This window comes from Podarcis bocagei, assembly GCF_964188305.1.
Source record: "Podarcis bocagei genome assembly, chromosome: 15".
NCBI classification, from domain to species: Eukaryota; Metazoa; Chordata; class Lepidosauria; order Squamata; family Lacertidae; genus Podarcis; species Podarcis bocagei.
In genome coordinates this window covers 24798789-24825035 of record NC_138141.1, presented here as the reverse complement: position 1 = coordinate 24825035, position 26247 = coordinate 24798789, and the positions used below count along the sequence as shown (strand labels likewise).

At 43.0% G+C, this 26247-nt stretch overlaps 1 protein-coding gene across 5 annotated transcripts in view; it reads right to left on the bottom strand.

Moving 5' to 3' along the window:
• GRAMD1B (GRAM domain containing 1B) overlaps nucleotides 1-26247 on the bottom strand; it is a 218406-nt gene that overhangs the window by 127385 nt on the left and 64774 nt on the right. Inside the window, exon 2 of one of the 5 annotated variants that reach the window (XM_081172500.1) lies at nucleotides 24883-25727. In XM_081172500.1, the coding sequence (XP_081028626.1) occupies nucleotides 24883-25226 (344 nt within the window). In that variant the 5' untranslated portion in view covers nucleotides 25227-25727. Of the gene's footprint in view, nucleotides 1-577; nucleotides 705-24882; nucleotides 25917-26247 lie in introns of those variants that run through there. The other 4 variants (XM_081172499.1, XM_081172502.1, XM_081172501.1 and 1 more) reach the window with 4 other exon arrangements.

The following is a 26247-nucleotide window of genomic DNA, read 5'->3' as shown; positions in this document are numbered from 1 at the left end:
AATACTAAGTCAAACCATGGTTTAGCTCCAGGTTTTGGGGGTGGCAGCAGGACCAAGGGAGAGGTGAAACAGCTGATATATTGAGAGCCTGTGTGGTGTAGTGGATAGAGCATGGGTAGGCAAACTAAGGCCGGATCCGGCCCAATTGCCTTCTAAATCTGGCCCGCGGACGGTCTGGAAATCAGCGTGCTTTTACATGAGTAGAATGTGTCCTTTTATTTAAAACGCATCTCTGGGTTATTTGTGGGGAATAGGAATTCGTTCATTTCCCCCCTCAAAATATAGTCTGGCCCCCCACAAGGTCTGAGGGACAGTGGACCGGCCCCCTGCTGAAAAAGTTTGCTGACCCCTGGGTTAGAGTGTCAGACTAGGACCTGGGAGACCAGGGTTCGAATCCCCACTCAGCCATGTGAAGCTCACTAGGGGTGCCCTGGGGTAGTCACTGCCTCTTAGTCTAACCTACCTCTCAGGGTTGTTATGGCTATTAAATGACGAGGGGAGGAACTGTGCACGCCACTATGAGCTCCTTGGAGAAGATGGTGGGAAACAAATGCAATAAATAATACAAAAATTCTACCTGGGTACATGCATGGTTGTTTGTCTCTTGCTCAGGCATGGTTTAAGTTCAGTATTAGGTGCAAATGAAGCCAGTAGCTGAAACCCCAAACCAGATGTACCAAGATCTCTAGGATCTGTTCAGCACATTCACATCCACCACTGCATGCACTTATCCTTCAGCAATATTTCACTGCAATCACAAAGCACAAGTGAGCATAGACTGGTAGTGGCCCCAGTAAGCACTCAGAAGCAATTTCCTGGTTGAATAATAAATAATGTTTTGAAGTACAATTTGGCAATGGCACGGCATTTCTCTTGCTGACACCTTACTCAGGCTACCTCCTAGTTCCAGAACAAACATTTCTGAAGTGACAGACCAAAAAAGGCATCAACCCTGTGTTGAACAACCACTGTTTTCTGCATATCACTTTGTCCCAAATCCATCACTGTCTGTATGGCATAGGCACCGTATGACTGGACACCATCTAAGGAGATGGAAAACTTACAGCTTATTCTTGCTATTACAGTGGTACCTCGGGTTACATACGCTTCAGGTTACATACGCTTCAGGTTACAGACTCTGCTAACGCAGAAATATTACCTCGGGTTAAGAACTTTGCTTCAGGATGAGAACAGAAATCGCGCGCCGGAGGCACAGCGGCAGCAGGAGGCCCCATTAGCTAAAGTGGTGCTTCAGGTTAAGAACAGTTTCAGGTTAAGAACAGACCTCCAGAATATATAAAGAAAAATATAAAGACCTGATGGAGCCTAAAGTCCCGTGGTGGACTTCTCCAGTAGAAGCCATAGCAGTAAAACGGAAAAATACTCAGGAAAGCTGGCCAACATATAAAATACTTCTAAAAAGTGAAGATAACCAAATAAAATTAAAAAACTTTGAGGAAATAAGAGACCACATTTCAGACTGGTTCCAATACCATCAGTTATTTGAAAAATTTAAATCTGACAAACAAAAGGGGTTCTCAACAGAAATTTCCCGATTCGAATCTGATCTTGTAAATTCTAAAAGAAAAACTCTTTCCAAAACTAACCGACTCCTCCTTGACTGGACAGTAAAGGAGGAGGAGGTAACAGTGGCAATGGTGAGGTGGTCCCAGGATTTTGGCCACTCAATAACCATGGCCCAATGGGAAAATTTATGGAAGATCAATTGGAAATTCACAAATTGTTACACGATTAGAGAGAACTTTCAAAAAATGCAACATTGATGGTATCTAACACCATGGAAGCTTTCAAAAATGTATAAAAATGTATCAAGTAATTGTTGGAGATGCGGAGACTCAGGAACATTCTTCCATATATGGTGGATATGTAGGAAAATACAGGTATTCTGGGAGAGTATACATGCAGAACTGCAAAAAATGCTAAAGATCTCTTTCAATAAAAAAACAGAGGCCTACCTCCTGGGAATAACAGATTTGGATATTCCACAAAAGAGGAAGGGTATCTTTTTATATGCGACGGCGGCAGCAAGAGTTTTGATCGCAGCAAAATGGAAGAGTAATGAAATCCCCTCTATTCAAGATTGGATCCAAAAGCTGACAGAATATGCTGAATTAGATGGTTTATCAGAAAAAATAAAGAATAAATCAAAACAGGAATTTGTTTCCAAATGGGAGGTTTTTAAAGAATATCTGAAAAATAAATATAGTAGTTTAAATTCTGTTGCAGCATTCGAGGAACTTCAGTAATAGTTGTAAGGTAGATATAAGAAATTAGATTTAATGAGAATAAGTTTAATTATGGGAAAAAAGTGTATTGGCAATAAGTAATATGAATTTGAAGTATGGAATAGACGGGAGGTTGGGTCTTTAGTGTTAAGACCAATAGATGTTTTATTGTTTGCTAAGAATATTATGTGTCTATGGTTATTTTTGTAATCTGTGTATAATTTGGTATTTGTGTTTTTTGTTTGTTTGTTTTTCTTGTTGTATAAATAAAAACTTTAAATAATAATAATAATAAAGAACAGACCTCCAGAACGAATTAAGTACTTAACCCGGGGTACCACTGTAGTCTCATTAACTGCATTTATATCCCACCTTGAATCCAAGGACCTCAAGGCAACATACATAGATCTCCCCGCTCACAACATTTTATCATCACAGTAATCCTGTGAGGTAGGCTAAGCTGAGAGATTGTGAATTGCCACGAGCGAGCTTCATGACTAGGCATGGATTTGAACCCAGGTCTCCCTGAACTTAAGTCTAGCAACCTAACAACAAAACCCTTTTCTCTTCTCTTTTCTTTTCTTAAAATTGCTCTACAGTATTTTACCTTTTTTGCAAAATGTATCAAAGCAACGAACAATATTTTAAAACAACAGAACCACACAAGAAGTATGCAGCATAAATAACAAAAAATAAGTGAGCTAAGGATCAATAGGTGATATTTTTGCTGGAGAATTATAGACTCTGACCACAAGATGTCATACTTTGCTTTCCAGCTGCTGAAATCTTGTACGGAACCTTCACTGGAGGCAAAAGGAAAGTGGTTTGAAGTTCCTTGCTGTTCCTGTTTCACACAGTATTGCTCTCAGGACCAGCTGGCCAACACTGCTCATTTCCTACTATATATATATATTTCCTACAAGCATTATATTTAGCTTCCGTCTGGAATTTCTGAGGTACATTAAAACTCCCAGCTATCTTTGAATTTCTAGTATCTTTCTAACCACTAGTCTTAGGCTGGGGTTTGGGCCAGATAACACCTGGGGTCCGTTCCAGTGCTACAATTCTATGACCACTCTCTTCAACATCTTGCCTCCTTTCTTTGCAAATCACCTCCTCAGGGTGGGTGGCTGGCTGATATCCTGAACAGGAACACACCTCACTGGGTGTAAAGAATGATGCGCCACAACATTTAGTTGCACACTGCACCTGTAGTATGCCAGTTATTTGCAAAAGTACTTAAACTTTGCCCAGTTTGCATAGTTGGTGTGCAAGCTGACATCAGGAATGAATTGCTCAATCTGCGACCTCAAAACTACAGTAGGGCCTTCAATATCCCAAGAAGTCTACACCCAGGAAAAGCATGGGTGAGACAGAAGGGGTGATAAGCACATCTGTGACAGAGAAAAAAACAGTGTCACATGGCGCCCCCAGTTTTGAGGAATGAAGCCTCTATCAACCAACATTCCTCAGCAAAAGAGCTACCCAAAAGTCAACAAGGCAGGGCCGGCCCAAGACAATTTGGCACCTGAAGCAAACCACAAAATGGCACTCCCCGCCCCAATCAGGGAAGAAGGGGTGAGTGAAGATCTACCATACATCAGGAACGGGGGTGGAGGGGGTTGTAGAGGCAGCATGGTGGGGGCCAGGGACGTCTTACCCATAGAGGCTAGCGGCGCAGGGTGCCAGGGCGCCAAGTTCTGGAGGGCACCAGGGAAGAGGTGGAGGCTGGACATGGCGCTTACTGGCATCAGCTCGCTAACCTCGCCCACCTCTGCCATGCCGCACCAAAGCAGCATGCCACACCCAGAGCCTCCGTCTGCAGTGGCCAGCTGGGCCAGGAGGCACCGCGTCTACCCTCTGCCTCTTCCCCACCAAAGGAGCCGCCCTCCAGCTGCTGCCCGCCTCCTCCAGCCCCAGCAGCAGCACCATCCTCCCTAAAAAAGGGGGGGCGCCAGAGGGAGCTTTGCACCACGGTGCCAGATATGCTTAGGGCGGCCCTGGTGGCGCCTACTGAGAAGGAGGCAGATCTGTCCTCCAAGGAGCATGCCACAGCTGTGGCTGCAACTGCTGCAGTGGGGGCAATGCATTCCTTGGGAGCCTAATCTGCTTCCTCTGCAGATCCTGCTGCCTGAGGCAGTCGCCTCACCTTGCCTCACGGGTGGGCCTGCACTGTAACAAGGTATTTTGTGTGCATGTTCTTCTTTATTTCTTAACCCCCCACTTCCAAGGGTTTAAATCTCGACACCAAATATCAATCAACAACTAAAGTTCCCTGTATCTTCTCCAGAGATAAATATACAGATATTGTGTCAGGAGGATTCAAACATCATGCAGCGCTCAAGATCACACATTCTGCATTTTGAAACTAACTGTGCTTTCATCTAATTCCCTTTGTTTCTATGCAAGAAGAGGGTCTCAGAAACAGATAGGCTATATTCCTTTGTATCAACAAAACAATGTACTTTGTTAATGGGATTTTGGGTCAGCGAATAGAAGCCCTACAAAGTACTGGTTAAGGTCTTGCAAATCAGGGCCTGTGCTTTCTCCTTCCATTTTGTGTTAACTATATTTTAAATATGGAACATCCTTCACTCCAAATCTCAGTGGTCAGCTGAAAGCCAAATATAAGGGCCTCAGATATGTTCTGATGCAGGAATACTCCAGAAAAAAAATGTAGAAGAGTTGGACACAGGCATTATCCTACCATTTAAAATCTCAATTCCGGGCAGCAACAGAAGGAACACACGAAAATGGGTCTGAAAACCAAAGACCTGAGACTACCTCCCAGTCTTAGGCAGAGTGGGTGGGGGAGCTGTCATTCCACCCTCCAGATAAGGTCAAAGTTCTGTCTCTTGCCACCTACTCTACTGATAATGAGATTCCTCATTTCCTGACTGTGTCCTCCTTCACCCTTCTAGTGAATAGATAAATGAGTTTGCAGTGAGTCATGGAGGAAATTTAAGAGGAACAGCAACACGTCAACATATAGAGAATCAGTGTGGTGTCCTGGTTAGAGTGTTAGGACCTGGGAGACCAGGGTTCAAATCCCCACTTGGCCATGAAACTCACTTTGGACCAGTCACTACCTCTCTTGGCATAACCTACCTCACAGGCTTATTATGGGGATTAATGAGGAAAAGGAGTACCATGTATGCTCCTTAGAGAAAAAGATTAGATATAAATGCAACAACAACACATATTGAAGAGCAGACTTCACCAATTGAGTGTCCTCTATCAGCCCCTGCCAGCAAGTTGGCAAAGGCTGTTCTGAAGAATACGGCTGCTAATGTTTGCATTACAACAACATGCAGACAATCACAGGCAGACAAAGGAAGGCATCCCAGCTTCACGCAATGCACAGACACCATGCCACAGAGTTATATTTCTTTATATTTCTCCCATCCAACACCATCTTTTGTATCTTAAAAGGAAGATAGAACACTGGATTTCCTAAATTGCTAAAATGCTAAGGCTACAATCCTATGCACATTTACTTGAGAGGAGGGGTCAGAAAATTCTGACGGAAACAGGAGCAGAAAATCCAGTCAATATGATTGGTATTCATTGGCATCGTTATTGCTTTGAGCTGGCAAACAATAAGTAATTGGTTCTGGTTTCCCCTAGCCCCGACCATGTCTGCATTGTGTCTCCTTTGCATTGAAATGAATGAGCTGAAGTAACGTAATGGCAAGGTGATTTACATAATTAATTATGCAAATTATGTCATTTTGCTTCAGCAGACAGTGAGACAAATAACGTAGCTTTCGGCAGGAGATGAAGGGCAGTGGAACAGAAACAGTGCTCTGCATGCGACCAATATTGGGCAGAATGGAAAACAATGCCTTCTTGTAAACCTACTTGAGAGAAAGCCTCATTGAACACAGTGGGACTCACTTCTGGGTAGGCTTGCAAAGGATTGTACTGCACAGATTAATGTAGTTTATATACCGCTTAATATAACAAAATCTCTTACGAGATTTGTGTCAATTGCAATCATAAAATCGCAAGCGAAAAGGAAATATGCAATATCAAAATGCAATAAAAAATCCAATAAAATTAGGCTTGTTGAATAAAAAGTGTCCAGCAAAACATGGAAACAGAAAAATGCAGGCAGTGTATCAGATAATTAAAAGCAAGGGAAAGTCTGATGGAACAAGTAAGTTTTCAGTAAGTTTTTGAAGCCCACCACAGTGGGTGCCCACCAAATTGCATGAGGGAAGATGTTCCCGATAATCAGTCCCACTACACAGAAGGCTCATTTTCATGATAAATGACAACCCATCAACCACAGTGTAGCCAGCAAGGCCTTTTCTGAAGATCGTAGTAAACCTGAATTTCAGGTTGTTTAGAACTTCATAATTCAGTAACAAGAACAACAACAACAACAATTTATTTATTTATATCCCGCCCTCCCCAGCCGAAGCCAGGCTCAGTGTGGCTAACAACAGTAAAATGATACAACATTCTAAAATCATTTCATTATAAAATCAATTCAAATCAAATTAATGGCAACCATTGGGCTAGAGTTCTGTGAGGATTGCCAAAGGAGGGGCTCAGACTGTGCCTTGGCCAAAGGCCTGGTGGAACAGCTCTGTCTTGCAAGCCCTGTGGAAAGATGTCAAGTCCTGCAGGGCCCTAGTCTCTTGTGACAGAGCGTTCCACTAGATTGGAGCCACAGCCGAAAAGCCCTGGCTCTGGTTGAGGCCAACCTAACCTCTCTGTGGCCCGGGACCTCCAAGATGTTTTTGTTTGAAGACCGTAAGGTCCTCCATGGGACATACCAGGAGAGGCGGTCCCATAGGTACGAGGGTCCTAGAAAGATTCAAAAGACTCAACAAAAATTAGACATCACCCCAGAATTGGCCCTACTAAACATCTTCCCATATAACAATGCCCATTTACACCACAAAGAACTCATAACCCACATACTTTAAGCAGCCAGAAACACCATAACTAGACACTGGAGAGACCTGTCAGGAGTAAGCATGGACCAATGGTACCAAATAGTATGGGAAACAGCCCTACTAGAAAAATTAACCAATAAACTGAAACTGACATGGCAACAAACAGAAGAAGATGCCTTTACCCTGGTATGGCTCCCCTTTATCACATACACAGCCCAACAAGACAACGACAATAATCCACCAACAGCATACAAATCAATATGGCTAACCTGATCCAAAACACCCACCCACCCCGAAAAAAAGCTTCCGGTCGGTGCCAGCGCTTAATGGCGGTCCTGCCTCCGAGCTCCGGAGAAGGACTGCTTCGCAAGTTCGGGTCTTACCCGCTACGGCGAGCGGGGGACCCCTAAAATCTCAGGCGCTGAAGCCTGAGAACAAGGAGACTCGGTGGGCACCTTTGCGCCCCCCGGTACCGTGAAAGAGCCTTTTTAAAGGCTACGGATCGACATCGGGAGTGAGCGCGGTGCTGAGAGTCGTTACCCAGCGTGCGAAGTGAAGCCGCGTCGCCATAAGCGGAGAGCGCCGATTCCTTCCTGAAAAGAAAATTCGGACGGAATTCCCGTGAGTAGGAGCTGAAAAACAATCGGGACCCTTTAAATTTTGGAAAGTGAGCTAAAAGCGGGGAGATTAAATCAAGGAAGTCTGCCTCCCCCCGACTGCATGAAAGTGAAAGCAACGGAACTTTAAACTCGCATCCGCTGAAACCCGCTCTTTAATTAACCAAACCGGGCACTTAGACCTTAGATCTCCCCTCCAGCTAGCAGGGCAGAGGGGAGGTGAATGGGACTTTAATAACTGCACGATCCATCTGAAGTAAAAATCCCCCGCTGTCTCATCTATTGAAAGTACGAAACGGTCTGCCTCTTTAGAACAATAGGTCACTGAACTGACTTTTGCCTGCAGAGTGATATTGTGATACAAAGTTTACTTAGTGACTGGCTACAGTTACAAGAACAAACAGCATAAACTGGGAAACTGTGGCAATTTGCAGCTACAGCTACAAGCTTTTAGTAACATTGACTTTGACTGTGTTAATTTCTCCTTTATATATCTTTGGACATTCTCCTTTGTTCTTGTACTTGGATACTTCATTTTATGGCCATTTTGATTTGCTCCCCCTAGAGGGTAAAGTAAAGTTCGGCACGGCCTAGGACAGAGGAATTTTCCAACGGGAAATAGCTCCCGTGGGAAGTGACCTTGACATGAGTGGCGCACAAGAAGAGATTGTCACAAGAGCCAAAATTAGGCAACAACAACAACAGCTGCAACAGCAACAGACAAAGAAAAGAGGCTCAATTTCAGCTGCAACTCCAGGACCAGCAGGAACAACAGAACAAGAAAAAGGAGCAGCTGCTTCTATGGAAGCTGTGACAGACGCTCTGCTCAAGATAAATCAAACTCTGGAGTCTTTGACAAAACAGACTTCAGAAAATACACAAAAATTAACAGAAATATCAGTAAGACTAAACCAGAACACAGAATCTATAAATAAATTGGTGGAGGAAAACGCTACTACACGGCAAATTGCCGAAGATGCTAAAGCTGTTGCTGGAGAGACGCAAGAGAAATTAGAGCCGATTGCTAAGAAGGTTTATGAGCATGACGCAACTTTGGCCTTGTGGGAGCTACAGAGAAAAGAGAGAAATTTGAAATTAAGATCGATTCCGGAGAATGAGAGGGACAACCTTGCGGAATATTTGACACGGGAGTTTGTGGACTGTTGGGATCTGGAGGAAGACGAATTTAAAATTACAACAGCCTTCAGACTGGGTAAAAAGCAGGACAGAAAGACTCCGAGAGACTGCCTGATTACATTTAGATCAAAGGAGGAAAGAGACAAAATATTAGGACTACATTTTGAAAAGGCCCTGCAAATTGGCAACTCAACTGTACAGATCTTCAAAGATATCCCAAAATACATTCTGGATCTGAGAAACTTTTACAAGGACCTGGTTCTTTTGTTAAAGAAAAATTCCATCCGCTTTAGGTGGGAATTTCCACAAGGATTGTCATTCGACTACAAGGCAAAGAAGGTGAAAATAAAGACAATTCAAGATAAAGACAAATTCTTGGCAAGAAATCAGGAGGACTTGCAGAAGGGAACTGTGGACGTACTTGCAGAACAGAGGAGAGCACTAGATATTCTGAATCTTTCGATTGGACCAAAACTACCACCATCAGAAGAAGAGCAGCAACTTGGAGCCGTTGGAGGAGCTCTAGGAAAATAACAAGATGGCTCTGCAATTCCTCAGTTGGAATTGCAATGGGCTCAATGGGCCTTTGAAGAGAAGACAAGTATTTCATATATTGAATAGAGAACAGTTGGATTTGATATGCCTACAAGAAACTCATATAACTAGAGCCCACAGGAGACTACTTACAAACAAAAGACTAGGACAAGAATTTGTTTCTTCAGATAAAGTTAAGAAAAGAGGAGTTGTAATATATGTGAAAGAGAAATGGGCTCCAAAAATGATATTTAAAGATGAACAAGGGAGATATCTGGCAGTGGAGATACAAGTACAAGGAGAAAAACTCTTAGTTGTTGGAATCTATGCACCAAATGAAGGCAAATCTGACTTCTTTAAGAGACTTCATGAAACCTTGACGGACTATCTGGATTACAATATGATAATTATGGGAGACATGAATGGCGTGGTCTCCACTAATATGGACAAGGCACAAAGACTAACAATAAGTAAGGAAGGGAGACTTCCTAAGACTTTCTTTGAAATGACTGAAAATATGGACTTGATAGATATATGGAGAACAAGGAACCCTCTGGAGAGAGAGGGAACCTTTTTCTCCCAAGCAATGATGACCTGGACCAGAATTGATCAAATTTGGATTACTAGTGGCATGGCTCCAAAGATTAAGAAGGTAGAAATCTGCCCAAAAACTTGCTCCGACCATAACGCCGTGAAGATGGAAATGAAACTTACAACAACTGGTCAATTCAGATGGAGAATGAATGACACCCTCTTTCGAGACAAGGAGATCCTTATGAAGGCCCAAAAAACTTTAAAAGACTATTTTGAAATAAATTTGAGGGCTGACGTCGAGAAAAGAGTGATCTGGGACGCAAGCAAAGCGGTGATGCGAGGCTTTTTGATTCAACAAAACTCAATAAAGAGGAAAAAACAAAATGAGAAAAAAGAAAAGATTTTGGAAAAGATAAAGGAAGGAGAGAAAAAATTAAGAGTAAAACCAAAGTCCCAGGAGATTTTAAGAGAGATCAAGTTATATCAGACACAATATATGGAATTGATGAACCTAGAGATTGAATGGAAGATAAAGCAGATGAAGCAAAAGACATTTGAATCAGCAAATAAATGTGGCAAACTTCTGGCATGGCAATTGAAGAAAAGACAGAAACTAAATACAGTTACAAGCCTAGAAGTGGATGGAAAGAATATATCTAAACCCAATGAGATTAGAAATTGCTTTCTGAGTTATTTTAAAAAACTTTATACTCAAGGCCTGCAAAATGAAGAAGATATAGACAAATTTCTTGATAAATATGGATTACAAAAAATCTCTCATCAAAGTAAGATCGATCTGAACCAGAGAATAACAGAACAAGAGATAGAGGCTGCCATTCAGAATATGCAACTGGGCAAATCTCCAGGACCAGATGGATTGACTTCAAGATACTACAAATCGCTGAAGGAATGGTTGACTCAACCACTAAAAGAAGTCTGTAATGAGATCCTTGAGGGAAAAAAGGCACCTGAATCGTGGAAAGAAGCATATATTTCACTCATACCAAAGACAGAGACTGAAAAGACTCAACTGAAGAACTACCGCCCAATATCACTACTTAATGTGGATTACAAAATCTTTGCAGACATTTTGGCAAAAAGATTTAAAAAAGTGTTGATGGAGAAGATTCATAGGGACCAAGCAGGCTTTCTCCCTAAAAGACACCTAGCAGACAATGTAAGGAATGTGATAGACATCTTAGAAAAGTTAGAGGTGAATATAAACACTAAAGCAGTATTGATCTTTGTGGACGCGGAGAAAGCCTTTGACAATATTTCTTGGAGTTTTATGATAAAGAATCTCCATGGGATGGGGGTAGGTCAAGGTTTTGAGAATGGTATGGCTGCAATATACTCTGAACAAAAAGCTAAATTGATTGTAAATAATGTAGTGACGGAGGAACTTAAGATAGAAAAAGGAACACGACAGGGGTGCCCAATTTCCCCATTACTTTTTATTTCAGTTCTGGAGGTGTTGCTGAACATGATAAGGGAAGACCAGCAGGTTAAAGGAGTGCAGGTCGGAGCTAAACATTACAAGTTAAGAGCGTTTGCAGATGACCTAGTATTGACTTTGCAAGAGCCAAACACTAGTACGAAAAAGGTTTTAGAAATAATACAACAGTTTGGCCAGGTAGCTGGATTTAAGTTGAATAAACAAAAAACCAAAGTTTTAGGAAAAAACTTAACAGATACAGAAAAGGAGAAGTTTCAAGAGGAGACAGGGTTGACACTGGTTAAGAAGGTGAAATACCTAGGGGTTTATTTGACATCTAAAAATGTGAATTTGTATAAAGACAATTATGAAAAATGTTGGTCAGAAATCAAAAAAGATCTAGAAATATGGTCAAGTTTGAAACTGTCAATGTTAGGCCGAATTGCTGTGATTAAAATGAATGTATTGCCTAGAATGTTATTTTTGTTCCAGACCTTGCAGATTCTGGATAAGATGGAATGTTTTAAGAGGTGGCAGAAAGATATTTCGAAATTTGTCTGGCAGGGCAAAAAGCCCAGAATTAAATTTAAAATATTGACTGATGCTAAAGAAAGAGGGGGTTTTGCCCTGCCGGACTTGAAATTGTACTATGAGGCAGCAGCATTTTGCTGGCTGAAAGAATGGATGCTCCTTGAAAATACGGACATCTTAGATCTGGAAGGTTTTAATAACGCTTTTGGTTGGCATGCATATCTATGGTATGATAAAGTCAATAGTGCCTTTAAGAATCACATTGTTAGGAAAGCATTGTTTAATGTTTGGATAAGATACAAAGATCTGTTGGAAAACAAAACCCCTAGATGGGTCTCACCAGTGGAGGCCAAGGCAGTGAAGAAACTCAATATGGAGGTCGGATGGCCGAAGTATTGGGAAATCTTGGAACAAGATGGAGATAAGTTCAAATTGCAAAGTTATGAGAAACTGAAGCACAAGGTACAAAATTGGTTTCAATATCATCAAATAATGGATGGACAAATCAAAATTAGAAACTGAATTGTTAGAACCCGACAACAAATGTTGGAAATGTAAAGAGACTGAAGGTACTTTCTATCACCTTTGGTGGACATGCCCGAAGATTAAGGCTTTCTGGGAAATGATCTATAATGAAATGAAAAAGGTACTTAAATGTACTTTTCCTAAAAAACCAGAGGCCTTTCTCTTGGGCATTGTCGGCCAATTGGTGCCAAAGAAGGACAGAACTTTTTTTATGTACGCTACAACAGCAGCAAGAATACTCATCGCAAAATATTGGAAGACACAAGATCTACCCACTCTGGAAGAATGGCAGATGAAAGTGATGGACTATATGACGTTGGCCGAGATGACAGGCAGAATCCGCGACCAAGGAAAAGAGACGGCGGAAGAAGAATGGAGAAAATTCAAAAGTTATCTTAAGGACTATTATAAACTTAATGAATGTTAGAGTGTTGTGGTTTTCAGGAACAAAGGGATGCAGTGAAATAAGGTCAGAATACAGAGATAACTAAGATGACAGAGGTGGGAAAGTAACAATTGGGAGTTGCTATAAAATTATGGACCTTGGGATGCAGAGAGGGGGGGTATGGGGAAGTCCCAGAAAAGAGGTTTATGAAAATATGTTATGAAATTATACGTGTATGTTTGTCTTTTTAAGTGTTTGTTTGTTTTCTATAATTTTGTAAAACTAATAAAAAATTAAAAAAAAAAAAACAAAACACCCACCCACCCCACTCACACATGAAAACAAAGATCACTACAGCCAATCACATACAAACAACCACACCCTAGGCCAACCCCAGCCTTTCTCACCACCAAAGGAACACAAGCGAACAGCACAAGCAACGCTGACACCAAACCCTACATACATTAAGCATAACAGAAACATCGCCACCCAATCCCAACCCCACCCATCTTCCCTCCCTCCACCCCTTCTTCTTTATTTTTCTTTCTCCCCCTAATGTCTCAACAAATGAAACGGATTTGTAAAAATGTTACATACATGGAAAAAATATGAGAGACATTACACTTACTTCTGTAAAACAAGAAAATCTTTAATAAAAATAAATAATAATAATAAAAAAGACTCAACAAAAGATTCAACATGGTTCTAAAACTAACACACAAACAGTGCCATTGTTTTAGCACAGGTGAAATCTGAGTATAGCTAGACACCCCACTCACTAGCTGTAGCTACCTGACAAGGGTAGCCTCACACACAGTGCATTACAGCAGTCTAACTGCAAGGTTACCAATGAATGGACCGCAGTAATCGAGCTATGCCTAACCAGCAAATGACACAAATGCACTATCAACTGATGCTGGTAATGGGCACCCCAAGCAACCAAGATGTACCCAGCAGCATCTGCTCCTTCAAAGGGTTGCAACCCCATCTGGAACAGATAAATGTTTCAATTCCTGGACCTGGGAACCACTTGGTGGCAAGGTCTCCATCTTGTTCGGATTCAGACTCAAGTTTATTAGCTTTCACACAGCTCATAACTGCACCCAGGCAAATAATGATCTGTAGAATTCCTGCTTTATGTCATTCTCTGAAGGGCCAAAATGACCTGAAGCAGAACTGATATGATTGCAAGGTGCAGGCTGTAAAGAGCTACCAATCAATAGGAGTCTTACCTTATTACTCCAGAGCTCAGTGCCATGAATGTCATGCAACCACCTAATATCTTGGCGACCAGAAGTCCAGCAGAGGCTTAGACTCTACCCAATGGGCTCATGATTTGCTCCCTAACTCAAGCTCAGTTTGGTAACAAGTTGATCCAACATCTCTCTGCGTGGGCACAAGCCAAATGCAATTCACCTTCTGCACATTTTAAGAGACTCCCAAGTTGCAGAGAGTGTAAATAAAAATTAACCAACTCAATTTAACGATTAAACCTTCCAAACATCAACTTCTTTCTCGGTCTTGAGTTGGTGACAGTCAAGGATCATGCACATGGCAAAGGTCTCTCAGCAGACTGGGTGAAAGGCTGCTAAATAAATCTTGCATATAAGTATGATATGCACGGGAGACTCTTTCGTCCTGCATGATGTACACTTGATTGACAGCTATTTCCTTGAGGATAGTTTCAAAAATAGGCCAGAAAGAAGACTCAAGGCACAATCACCTGCGGCAGAAGGACAACAAAGAGGGAGCCAGTTTAGCATCTCTAGGAAGGGAGTTCCAAAGTCTGTGAATCCTGGTTCACAAAGCCTTAGGAAAAATGAAGATTATAAAAGAGTATGCATTCTTTCAAGTGTTTGGTAAAACTATGTTTTTATTGGCAGTATAAGGCTTTTAATGCATCCAGATTTCTTCAAGCAAGCTAGTTGTGTGGTTTTTTTTACATCCCTACTTCAATGGTAAATGGTTGGTATCCAGTATAGACCCAATGAAATGAATGGAACTGAGTAATTTATTCAGTATGAGTATAACTTACTGGATATCACCTAGTAATTCTAGAGAATAATGGCTTCCCAGCACTGGAATATATAGACCAATAGGCTCATACATCACTTGCTTCTTTTGCACACAAATTCCATCTCCTGGCCGGGAAATGAGAAAAGATGAGATGATGACTGCAGTTTCCATACCGCAATTCAGTTACAGATGCACAAAATGTTAATTCACATGAGATGAAAAATTTCACCCATATTCCAGGGGAGTTTTTGAGGCTGGAAATCTGTGGATAATACTATTGTGTGACATTTGCTATAAAATTTCTTTTTCTACAGGCCTGGGGCCAACTAACTTTGACAGGAAAGAGAGAAAGAGAATAGAATTATGTGTGTTATGTGTCAATGGCTGCAGATCACCAATGCGAGCATCTCTCACTACAGCCACAATCACAGCATACATTTAAAGCACTAGGGTACCCCTTTAAACAGTCTTGGATCTTGGGGGCTGCAGTTTGCTAAGGGTGGTGGTTAGTTAAGAGGCCCCTACTCCCTTCCCAGTGCTGTAATTCCCAGAGTGGTTCAACAACCATTCCCTCTTCCCAGAAAACTCTGGGCGCAGAGCAGGACCAGCAAGGCTTGTGATCTGGAGGGGCATGGACTGGACAGAGTCCCGAGGGCCAGATAGGGAGATCTGGAGGGCCACATTCAGCACCCTGGCCTAATGTTCCCTACCCCTGTGCTAAATAGATGCATGTTTCATGGAAGACAACAAAAACAACCTTGGGCTTACCTGCAAGGCTGGGGTTACTTTTAAGAAAGTCCCGAAAACAAAAACAATTTGAATTATTAAATTACATTTGCTGTGATCTCAGCCTGGCAGTTTAGAGCTGTTAAATAATGAAGCAGCTTCATTGTCTGCAGCGCTTAGAACTATTGCCACCTTTGGGGCATCTTCCTTGGAGTTTAATCCATTTGCCTTCATAAATAAATCAAACTCTTGCATAAAACCTTCCTTTCATTAGCACCCTGTCATCATTCAGAGTCAAGCCTGAATTTCTAGATGCTTTCAGTCTCTCCATCTTTCAAATTATGTGAGCTTGTTTTGTTTTTATGAAGCTGGGATAGCTCAGTCAGTAGACAGGAGGCTCTTAACTTCAGGGTTGTGGCTTCAAGCGCCACGCTAGGCAAAAGATTCCCACATTGCAGGGGGTTGGACTAGATTGCCCTCATGGTTCCTTCCAACTCTACAATTCTATGCTCACTATGAGGCACCATGCTATTTTTTGTTGTTGTTTTTACAAGCACTACCTCTGTGAAGACAGATACTCCGTAAACAGGTTTTGTGAGTTACAGGTTAAATATCTCAGTCTCACCTCAGATGACTCAGTGTGCAGCAGTTGTGAAAAAGGCAAACTCTATGCTAAGGATCATTAGAAAAAGAACTGAAAGTAAAACTGCCAATATCAAAATATATGGGGCAACCACATCCGGAATACCGTGTACACTTCTGGCTGCCTCACCTCCAAAAGGATGTTGTAGAGCTGGAAAAGGTTCAGAAAAGGGCAGCCAAAATGAGGAAAAGTCACAGCATTTGGAAATTTTTAGTTTAGTGAGCAAGAGACAGCATGACAGAAGTTCACAAAATTATGTGTGGCATGGAGAAAGTGGATAGAAGAAAGTTTTTCTCCCTCTCTTATAACATTAGAACTCGTGGGCATCCAACGAAGCTGAATGTTGGAGGATGCAGGACAGAGAAAAGTACTTGAAGCAAAAACAGCTGCGGTCCTAGAGAAGTAAGTACAGTTGAATTCATTTGGACTTCTCAGAAAATATGCTTAGGCTTGGGCTGCAAGAATGATCAGAGATCAAATGGGGAGTGAGGGAAAAGCCATTCACTCAAACTCTAAAGGACAATGAAATGCAGGGCTGGGTTTGAAATAGTCTTGCAGCAGGTTAGCTGTGGCACCTCCAAGGTACCTTCACGAAGTCCACAGGTGTGCAAGGAAAAGCATCCTCCTTAGCACAGAACTTCCTTTCCTGCCTGCCATTTCTTGCCCCCACCTCCAAAGTCTAAAGCAGCTGCAGAAGCACTGGCGGACAAAGGTTAGGGTGCGGGGGTGGTCACCCCAGGTGCCATCCGGGAGGGTGACATCGCGGCTGCCCCCGGGACGCCCAGTGCTCGCCGCACATCCCTGGGATGCTTGGTGCTCGCTGCACACCCCCAGGACACTTGACGCATGCCACACACACCCCAGGATGCACACTACTTGCCACACACACACACTGATGCGTGCCTCGCCCCCCGGGGCAGTGCACCACGTCCCCAGAACGCACGCCAGCCATGCCCCCGGATGTACGCCACTCCCGGTGCCGGAGCAGGCAGCTTCGCCACTGTGCAGAAGCATACGTCTTCTAAATGGATGGCAACAAATCAGTATCAGATTTGCTGAACAACGAAAAAGATACTGTCGTGTTCAGCGGCTCATATTTGTTCACTGCTCTAAAGCAATGTAGGAGGCAACCTGAAGATGGCACTGGAACACCTGATAGGAAGGAATGTAACATAGATTGAATTAATGTTGTCACCTGAATTTCAAAGACCAGTGTTGCCTCTTTTTCGAATGAGTCTGGTGCCAGTTAAAGCTGCTAAGGGGCAAGGAGAGAGGTTAAGGATCTGATTCAAATGTCAGACAACCCAGAGTCTGGTGCCAATTTACAGATTTAAATTAGATTAACTAAGGGTATCTTCTTCTGCTATGTTCGTACACAGGTTTGATAGACAAGGGGGGGAGGATAAAATGGTCTCTGTACATCTGATTACTGGAAATGCAATCTGCTATCCCAGCTCTGCCTTTGACCTGTGTTGGCTTCAATGAATTTCTGCTACACTCAGTCTCTAACAATTCCACCTGGAGATAAAACCAGCACCTTCAAGTATTTCACTGACTGAAACATTCAACATGCTGTAAGTTTAAAAACTTGCTCATGATCCTGTGACATTTTGGCTGGGCGTGATAAAGTTATTAACATACTTTGGCTTTTTTATGTTTTGCTTTTCTAATGGGCCAGCATGGCTAACTACAGTTTTTATTAAACACACAAATACATCATCAAGAATGTGCCAAGAGTATAGGAGTCTGTGAAAACAACACAGAAATATGAAATTAATTGGCTTGTGATACACGGCTCATGCTCATCCATTGTTAAGTGTCAGAACTGATTGGGGAGAAGACCTACCTTATGTAGTAAGAAGTCATTAGTTCTGCATAGATATGACTGACACACCAGCACTGCCAACTCTAATAGTCGATCCAGCTAGTGAAACTTCATCTAGAACTGAATGTTTTTTTGTTTTGTTTTTTTAAATCACTTTCTGAATTTCTACTTGGCACTCAGACATCCTAGTAGGAAAACAAGCTGACATATCTAAGTAAGGTTGCCAAGTTGCAACCTGGAGGGCAAACATGGCTCTTTAAAAACTCCTCAGCAGTGAAAGATGAGATATCTGCAGCTTTCCCTCAGAGTCTAGCATAGGATCCTGCAATCTCTGATGCACAGAACATTGCACAGCCCACCAACCATGAGTGATGGCTTGTCAGGTGCTTGAAAGACACACCCAGTCCATTTTTTGCCATCCCCAGGCAGCAAAAAACTGGAGTCTTGCCATGTTCTTCCTAAGTTGCCATTCATGGAGGGCTGATTAGCTTGGTAGTTCCTAAACTGCATAAACCTTTTCTAAAGGAACAGCTCCCAGTGTGAGAGAGCCAGTGTGGTGTAGTGGTTAAGAGCGGTGGACTCATAATCTGGTGAACCGGGTTCGATTCCCCGCTCCTCCACCTGCAGCTGCTGGGTGACCTTAGGCTAGTCACACTTCTTTGAAGTCTCTCAGCCCCACTCACCTCACAGAGTGTTTGTTGTGGGGGAGGAAGGGAAAGGAGAATGTTAGCCGCTTTGAGACTCCTGAAGGGGAGTGAAAGGCGGGATATCAAATCCAAACTCTTCTTCTTCTTCTTCCCAGTAACAGGGAAGGGAGCACAATCTCACTATTAAATGTTGGCTAACATAGTCATTTTAAACCACAGTTGTAGCACAGGTCAGACTTACAACAGCTTCTCGACTTCCCAATTTCATCTCTCATTGCAGATGAGTTGATATATAACAGAGATCCGTGGCAACTGATCCATTAGAACAGTTTATGAAGCTGAGAGATGGAATTATGAAGTTGAGAGATGGAAAATGTTGTCTGTGATCTCAGTCCTCACACCCTTTAGTTAGCGACTGCTCTGTAATGGGCCATACATCCAACTCATGTGACAACTGGGGGCAGGAGTTTTATGGAGGTTCATAACGTGAAGTACAGTAACTCATTAGCTGACCTTGAATTCATCAGTACAGTTAGTTTACTTTGTGACCTCCTCATGGCTAGAGCTGCTCAGACTGAGACAGAAATCTCAGCTCTTGTCAAATAGCCCATACTTCAGATCAGCCTCAAAGAACATCCTCAGCATAGCCCATACTTGCTTTTTAAGTCACTTAAATATTTCCTTTTACTAAAAGCCAGATTTGCTCATTACCTTGTTTTCTCTTTTATAGCTTAGTCTGCCTGAGAAAAAAGTACAAGTAGTCCATGTACAATCATTAATCATGATCAAAACGTCTGCAACATCAATCCAGGTCCTCACAGATTTCTTACATGCTATGCAACCTTCTTCTGCATCTGACACTAATGAGCAACCACTATGTCCTTTCCCCAAGATTTCAATCAGGGGGCTGGGAATTTTGAGCAGAAAATGTGACAATGTTAAGAAGCCCCCTTCTGCCCCACACTCCCCATAGGTTTTTCGACTGTGGCTTCTGCAGCTGCATTTTGTAAAAGCCTCAGAGGAGGAACTACAAGCCACTCACATATAGCTTGGTCTTCGTTTTCTGCAGAACTGAAAGCATCAAAGGGCCAAATCTTCTTTTCTCATCTTCCCAAACCAGAGACAGAGGTCACTGTGGGAACAAGAAATGAAACTCTTGTTCCTCCACTGTCTCTGTCATGTGGCTATTGGCTTTAAAATGTCATTATCCAGAGCTGCCAATTCATCTGCTTCATTAGCATCCCCCGACATGTCGTGATGCCAAAAAAGAATCAATTGGGTTTCATTTGGCACATTTGGGCTTCTGGAAGAGGGAGGTAGCTGCGTGTCAAGGTTTCCCAATGCATTTAATGCTAGGATTTAAAAATACAAAGACATGTCCTTTAAGATGTTCAGACCACCAATGTTTGCTTCAGAAGGTTTCTCACTGATTATTCACAATGGTACCCTGGCCTGTTCTAAAACTAATTTACATTTCTGAAAATGTATGTTAACTTCCTGCTGAATTATTTGTCTTGATTGTTTTGTGTGTTATATTGTGATGTCCATTGGCCATAAGCATTCAAAATCTGATTGGCTGTTCTAAATCTCATGGTTTTCACTTCTGCCTTCTGGCAATATAAAAAAGGTAAAGGACCCCTGACGACTCTGGGGTTGCGGCGCTCATCTCGCTTTACTGGCCAAGGGAGCTGACATTTGTCCGCAGACAGTTTTTCTGAGTCATGTGGCCAGCATGACTAAGCTGCTTCTGGCGAAACCAGAGCAGCGCATGGAAACACCGTTTACCTTCCCGCCGGAGCAGTACCTATTTATCTACTTGCACTTTGACGTGCTCTCAAACTGCTAGGTTGGCAGGAGCAGGGACCGAGCAACGGGAGCTCACCCCGTCGTGGGGATTTGAATTGACGACTTTCTGATCAGCAAGCCCAAGTGGCTCAGTGGTTTAGACCACAGTGCCACCCGCGTCCCTTCTGACAATATAGCAGCCATTTAAATTTCCCAGCAGTAAATAATGTACTCGCAGGTTCATGTGTACCAACAGCTTTGTCAGGAAATGCAGAGTCTCACCCCAACAATAGCTCCAAACAGCTGCCCTCCTCAGAGAGAAAACTGGAGAGCACTATCCAGTCATTCTGTACTGGGGAGCTGGTGAATGCTGGGAAAAGATTCTTCCTGTTTGTCACCACCCAACTCTAGCCAAAAGGAAAGAACTCTAGCCTGAGGTTACCAGGTGTCCCTGTTTCTAGGGACAGTCCCTGGATTTACAAATCAGTCCCCTGACCAAATCCATCTATTTAGTAGGAAGTTGAAAAGTGTCCCCGGATTCATTGAAAAAAATCTGGTAACCTTACTCTAGCCAAAAGGAAAGAAAGGAGACAGACCAGCAACAGAGCCTCAGCAACTATTGGTCAGAATGTGTCATGTGGTCTTCCTTGGCTCTATAAAAGTTTCCAGATCACAGGCTCACAAGAGAGAGATAAATTAACTTTTTTTTTAAGTCACAAAAACATGGTATGGAAAATACTACATCTTGTATACTGTTCTCCTTAAACAGCTGCTTTATTTTTTCCCCTGTGGGATGTCACCTTTACCTCACTTCAGCTATCCAGTTGCCTTGACTACCATCACCACTCATTTGACAGAAGCTGGTCAGTGTATTATTTATAAAGGCAAATTTGGTGAAGATGGGTAAGAAAATGACTTGACTATTCATTTCCCATAGTGACCCATTTCCTGTTCCTACAGAACTGCATGCCCAGGAAGTGCTATAAAAACCACGTTTGTGAACCACCCTGAGGTCTCCAGATGAAGGGCAGTATACAAATGTAATAAATAAAAGAAATAAACTAATAATAAAAAGAAATATTTTAACATCAGAACTACACAATTGAATAAATGATGGAATGACGGACAAACCATTGCTGCATAAATTCTGAAATCCCATTCCCAGAGCAGCTAAGTGTTCAAGGGATTCCAACTGCCAGCCAGCGATGGGTGACTAAGAGGCACCATTCCACCTGCTGTATTCTGCTCTGCATGAATGGTGTCAGTACTTAAGCCCTGAAAATCTGTCACACTCAAACTTCTGTTAGTTTTGTATGCACCCTTCGTGGCATACACTCCCCCAAATGGTGTGTCTGATGCCCCATGGCAAGAGCTGAGGAAACTACAATGAAGAAGACACCTGGGGATGCAAGTGGTTTGTGCACCATTCCAGGAGACCAGGGCTGTTAAGTTTGCCATAATTAACTAACCCTGTGTTAGAGAGGGATAGTTAATTTTCCTACACAAGGAGGGAATGCCTCTTCTTAAGATGGTATCTGCTATGAGCTATGCATGAGTGATATAAAAAACAAAGTGCATAACTTTCTTGAAAACTGTTTTCTTCCTGTGCAAAATTACGAAGATTTAACCAATAGCTAACTTAAGACTCCTTTAACTCATGAAATCGGGCATGTCCACAAGATATCTCCGATGTTATCTCCGCTGAGATAATACTCCGCAGCCAGACCAACAGTCTCTGCTGTTTCTTCCTTCTCCATCCCTGAGAACTCCTGTTATCCTCTTCCCATTTCTTAAGGTTTCAACCTCTACAGAAGAGATCATTGTTGGACAGAGAAGGAATTTCATGCGAAAAGCCAAACGTATTTTCCATGGCAACAACAGGATGGATTTGGAATCTGCAATATAGGAAGAGCCAAGTTGTCGTGCTGGTCTTGGTATGTTAATACTCCTAATCCATGTACTAGCCTTTTTCCAAACGCCATTTCAAAAATGTTTTTGGGCACTGTGGTGAACAACGACTTGAGCAGTTGTTAATCAGCGCACAGCCATTTGCACAGCTCCACACTCTCAGATACTTGTGGTTGTGTAGAGGCAGGGGACCACTGGAGATGTGATGCGGTTGACAGGCAAAAGACCTTGACTGCATTCATCTTCCCCATTCCCCTAACTGTTCATTTCTGCATTGTAGCTGAGATTTCACATAATATAAAAGCCACTTCTAGGCAGACTGCACCGCAAGGTTACATACACACAGCCATTCATTCCGTTTTCCTGACTTTTCCCTAACATGATTTTTAAGCTTCCGCACAATGCAAAAGCCACTTACAGAACTACAATGAAATTATACTGGAATATAGCACAAGTTTAGCACTCATTTTAATACTATTTGTAAATGTATTTTTTGGTTGAAGCAAACAACATGGAAATGAGGACTAAACTTGCACTATATTCTGGTATAGTTCCAGAAAATGCTTTTTTCGTCACCTAAAAGCTGAAACGTAATGCAGATATTAACAGCTAGGGAAATTTTGGGGAAATGAAATCAACTGCCATGCAAAAGCAGCTGTTGCCTTCATTCCCTGCTCTGAGGGTAACTAAAAACATCTGGCTAGCCGCTGTTGGAGAGAACACTTGACTTGATGGCCCTTTGGTTTGATCCAGTAAGACAATGTTTGTGTGCATTTTTAATTTTCTAATATTTATTAAGATGTTATAAACTACTCTTCATCAAACATATTGCATCCTCTCCTGCCATAAATATACTTCCACACTTCATGCATTGCTGTGTTTCACTTTACAACCATTTCCACCCTTCATCAGTCACTCAAGGTATTTGGAGTACCAAGTTGTCTTTTGTATCTGATAGAATGTTTATTCTTACAGCTGATGCAAGGGCACAACAATCTCCACTTTATTTATTTTTAAAAGCTGCTAGTTCTGATGGTTAGAGAAAAGTGGCTGATGCAAAACAATTATACAAGGGCAGCGGGGGGAATTAAAGTCAATTGAGTAACATGGGATTAATTGATCAACTATTTAATTACAAATTGTGGAATTTGATTTGGAATTTAATAGCAGCTATCAAGGGATGCTGTGTTGTCTTCATTAAGCATCCTCAGATATTGCCTAGTTATGGATACTGTGATATTTTAATGTTAATTAAGTGATAAAGGAAGATGATTAATTAACAAAGGACAGTTCGTTACTGACAGCTTCGTTACAGCAGAAAAAGGAATTTGCTTTTCAGATAAGGCATCTCTTGAAGGCTGTGATCCTACACATAATTCTTTGGAATTAAATCTGATTTCAATAGATAGGATTTACTTCCAAGTAAACATAATGAGTTTCAAACTGTTTGATCATCAGCTTTCACTAGCTACTGGTACTTTTAATAATTACTTGCCAAATTGTGAAAAATAAGAGGAATTGAGGTAAACGCTTATATTTAATACGGGACATGGGTGGCGCTGTGGTCTAAACCACTGAGCCTAGGGCTTGCCGATTGGAAGGTTGGCGGTTTGAATCCCTGCGACGGGGTGAGCTCCCATTGCTCAGTCCCAGCTCCTGCCAACCTAGCTGTTCAAAAGCACGTCAAAGTGCAAGTAGATAAATAGGTACCGCTCTGGCAGGAAGGTAAACGGCGTTTCCATGTGCTGCTCTGGTTTCGCCAGAAGCAGCTTAGTAATGCTGGCCACATGACCCAGAAAAACTGTCTGCAGACAAATGTCAGCTCCCTCGGCCAGTAAAGCGAGATGAGCGCCACAACCCCAGAGTCGTCCACGACTGGACTTAACTGTCCTTTACCTTTTATCATATATTTAATCCAGAAATGTCTCAGAGACTTATGCTATGCAGAACTCTCAGGGTCCTCTAATGATTACATGCTTGCATTAGAAATTTCTAGTCCAAGGAACAAAGGCCTATATGAACCATCATCCACAGATGCAGCTACCAGTTACCTGAAGATGTGATCTGTGGGCAGGGGACCCTAATCTGGTAGAGTTTACTGATGTGCAATTTCCCCCTTTTGATATCTGAATCACACACACACTTAACACATGGCTATAGTTTAAATATGAGGGTATCAGCATCATGGTGGAAGCAAGCCCATCATTAGCCCATCTAAGCACTACAACGAATCCCTGATTTGTAAACTGCTCCACGTGTTTTGTTTAGCGTTCCGTTGCTGTCTGAAATAAAGGACTAAGAAAACCATGCCCAACAAGTATCAAATCTGCATGCCACTTCAACTAGTTTAGCCAGTAGAGGGAGACATCGTGGAACATGGGCCACGTCAAATGACAGAAAAGCCCATGTCCCCAGTTCTCGAAGGATTCTTCTTCATAGATGGAAAGGTGGAAAGGGAAGAGGGGAAAGGAGGCAACATACCTGCTCTCACTGCATTCCTTCTTCTCCCTCACATTCAACCACTTGCGGAGAAGGAAGCGCTTGCGCCGTGGAGAGGCGCTGGGAGTGGAACAGTTAGACCAAGGTGTGTCCTCATCGCTGGAAGGGGTGATTTCAATGGAGGGGAGCTGTAGGAACTCCTTGCTGGAGGGCGCAGTCTCTAGGCTCGGATCCTGGACATTCCTTGCGCGCCGCATCCTGAACCGCCTTCGGCGCAGGGTCGGTGTGGACGAACTGGACCAGGCGTGGCCGCACTCTGCCACCTGCTGCTCCGGGACTTGCAGTGCCGGGAGCTGGAGGGTCTCTGTCATCTTTGCAGCTGGCATCAGGTGCCCGTATCAGTTCTCCTCCCTCCCTCATTTACTCTTGACACTCTCTCCTTCTCTCTCTCTCCCACCCCACTCAATGCAAACAACACTGAAGACTTAAAATGCGCCTTTCTCCCTCCTTACCGGGCTTGGCATCCTCCCTCCCTCTCCAGTAGGAAATCTCATGTTCCTCAGGTGGTTTCATTTAACGGGAGCCCGGAGGGAGCCAGCTCGCTGAAAGTTGCTCTTGACTTCCTAGCCCAAGTCCTTCAACTCCCGAGAGCAACTTTGTCCCGCATGCTCAGTCAGCCTCCTTCAGAGCTGCAGCAGCCGGTTTAGCATCGGGGGGCAGGCACACATGGAAGCCGAGCTGGCACCAACCAGCTTCCCTCCGCTCTGCTCTGGCTTCCAGCAGTCCTTGCTTGGCTCTCCTTTTGCTCAGTGGCTGAAGGATTCTCCTCCGGAGCTGGGCTGACAAAACTCTCCGCTGTGTGCACTCTGGAGTGACCAGGTGGGAAGCTGTGAGGAGGTCAGAGAAAAGAGAAAGAGAAAGAGAGAGCGGGGGAGGAAGGAAGGGAGGAAGGAAGGAAGGAAGGAAGGAAGCAGTGATATATGATAAAACTGGCAAAGGAGAAGAAGAGGTGGGAGGGGGGATTTGTCTTCTCCCCCTGTTGCTGATACGCTCAGGCAGCTGCTGCCGCTGCAAGTGTAACCATACACTTAACCTCAAGGGACAAGGGCTCTGTTACCAAATGTGCTGCTCCGATCAGCCACACTGCGGCACATGACAGAGGAGGAATGAAAACAAACCTTTCCTACCAGGCGGTTGGCTGCTCTCTCCCTCCATCTCCCCCTTTCAGGCCAGATGTCCCACCCTGCCGAAGGAGGGGAAAGTTGGTGACCTCCAGCGTAAGCCTTCAGCTGTTGCTAAATAGTTTTTTGTGTGTGCCTTGTTTGAAGTCAAGGGAGGTAGGAGAAGGGGGGCGGGCAAAAGCCAAGGAGAAGCTAACAGGCTGCAGCACTAAATGGCTTTCCTTTT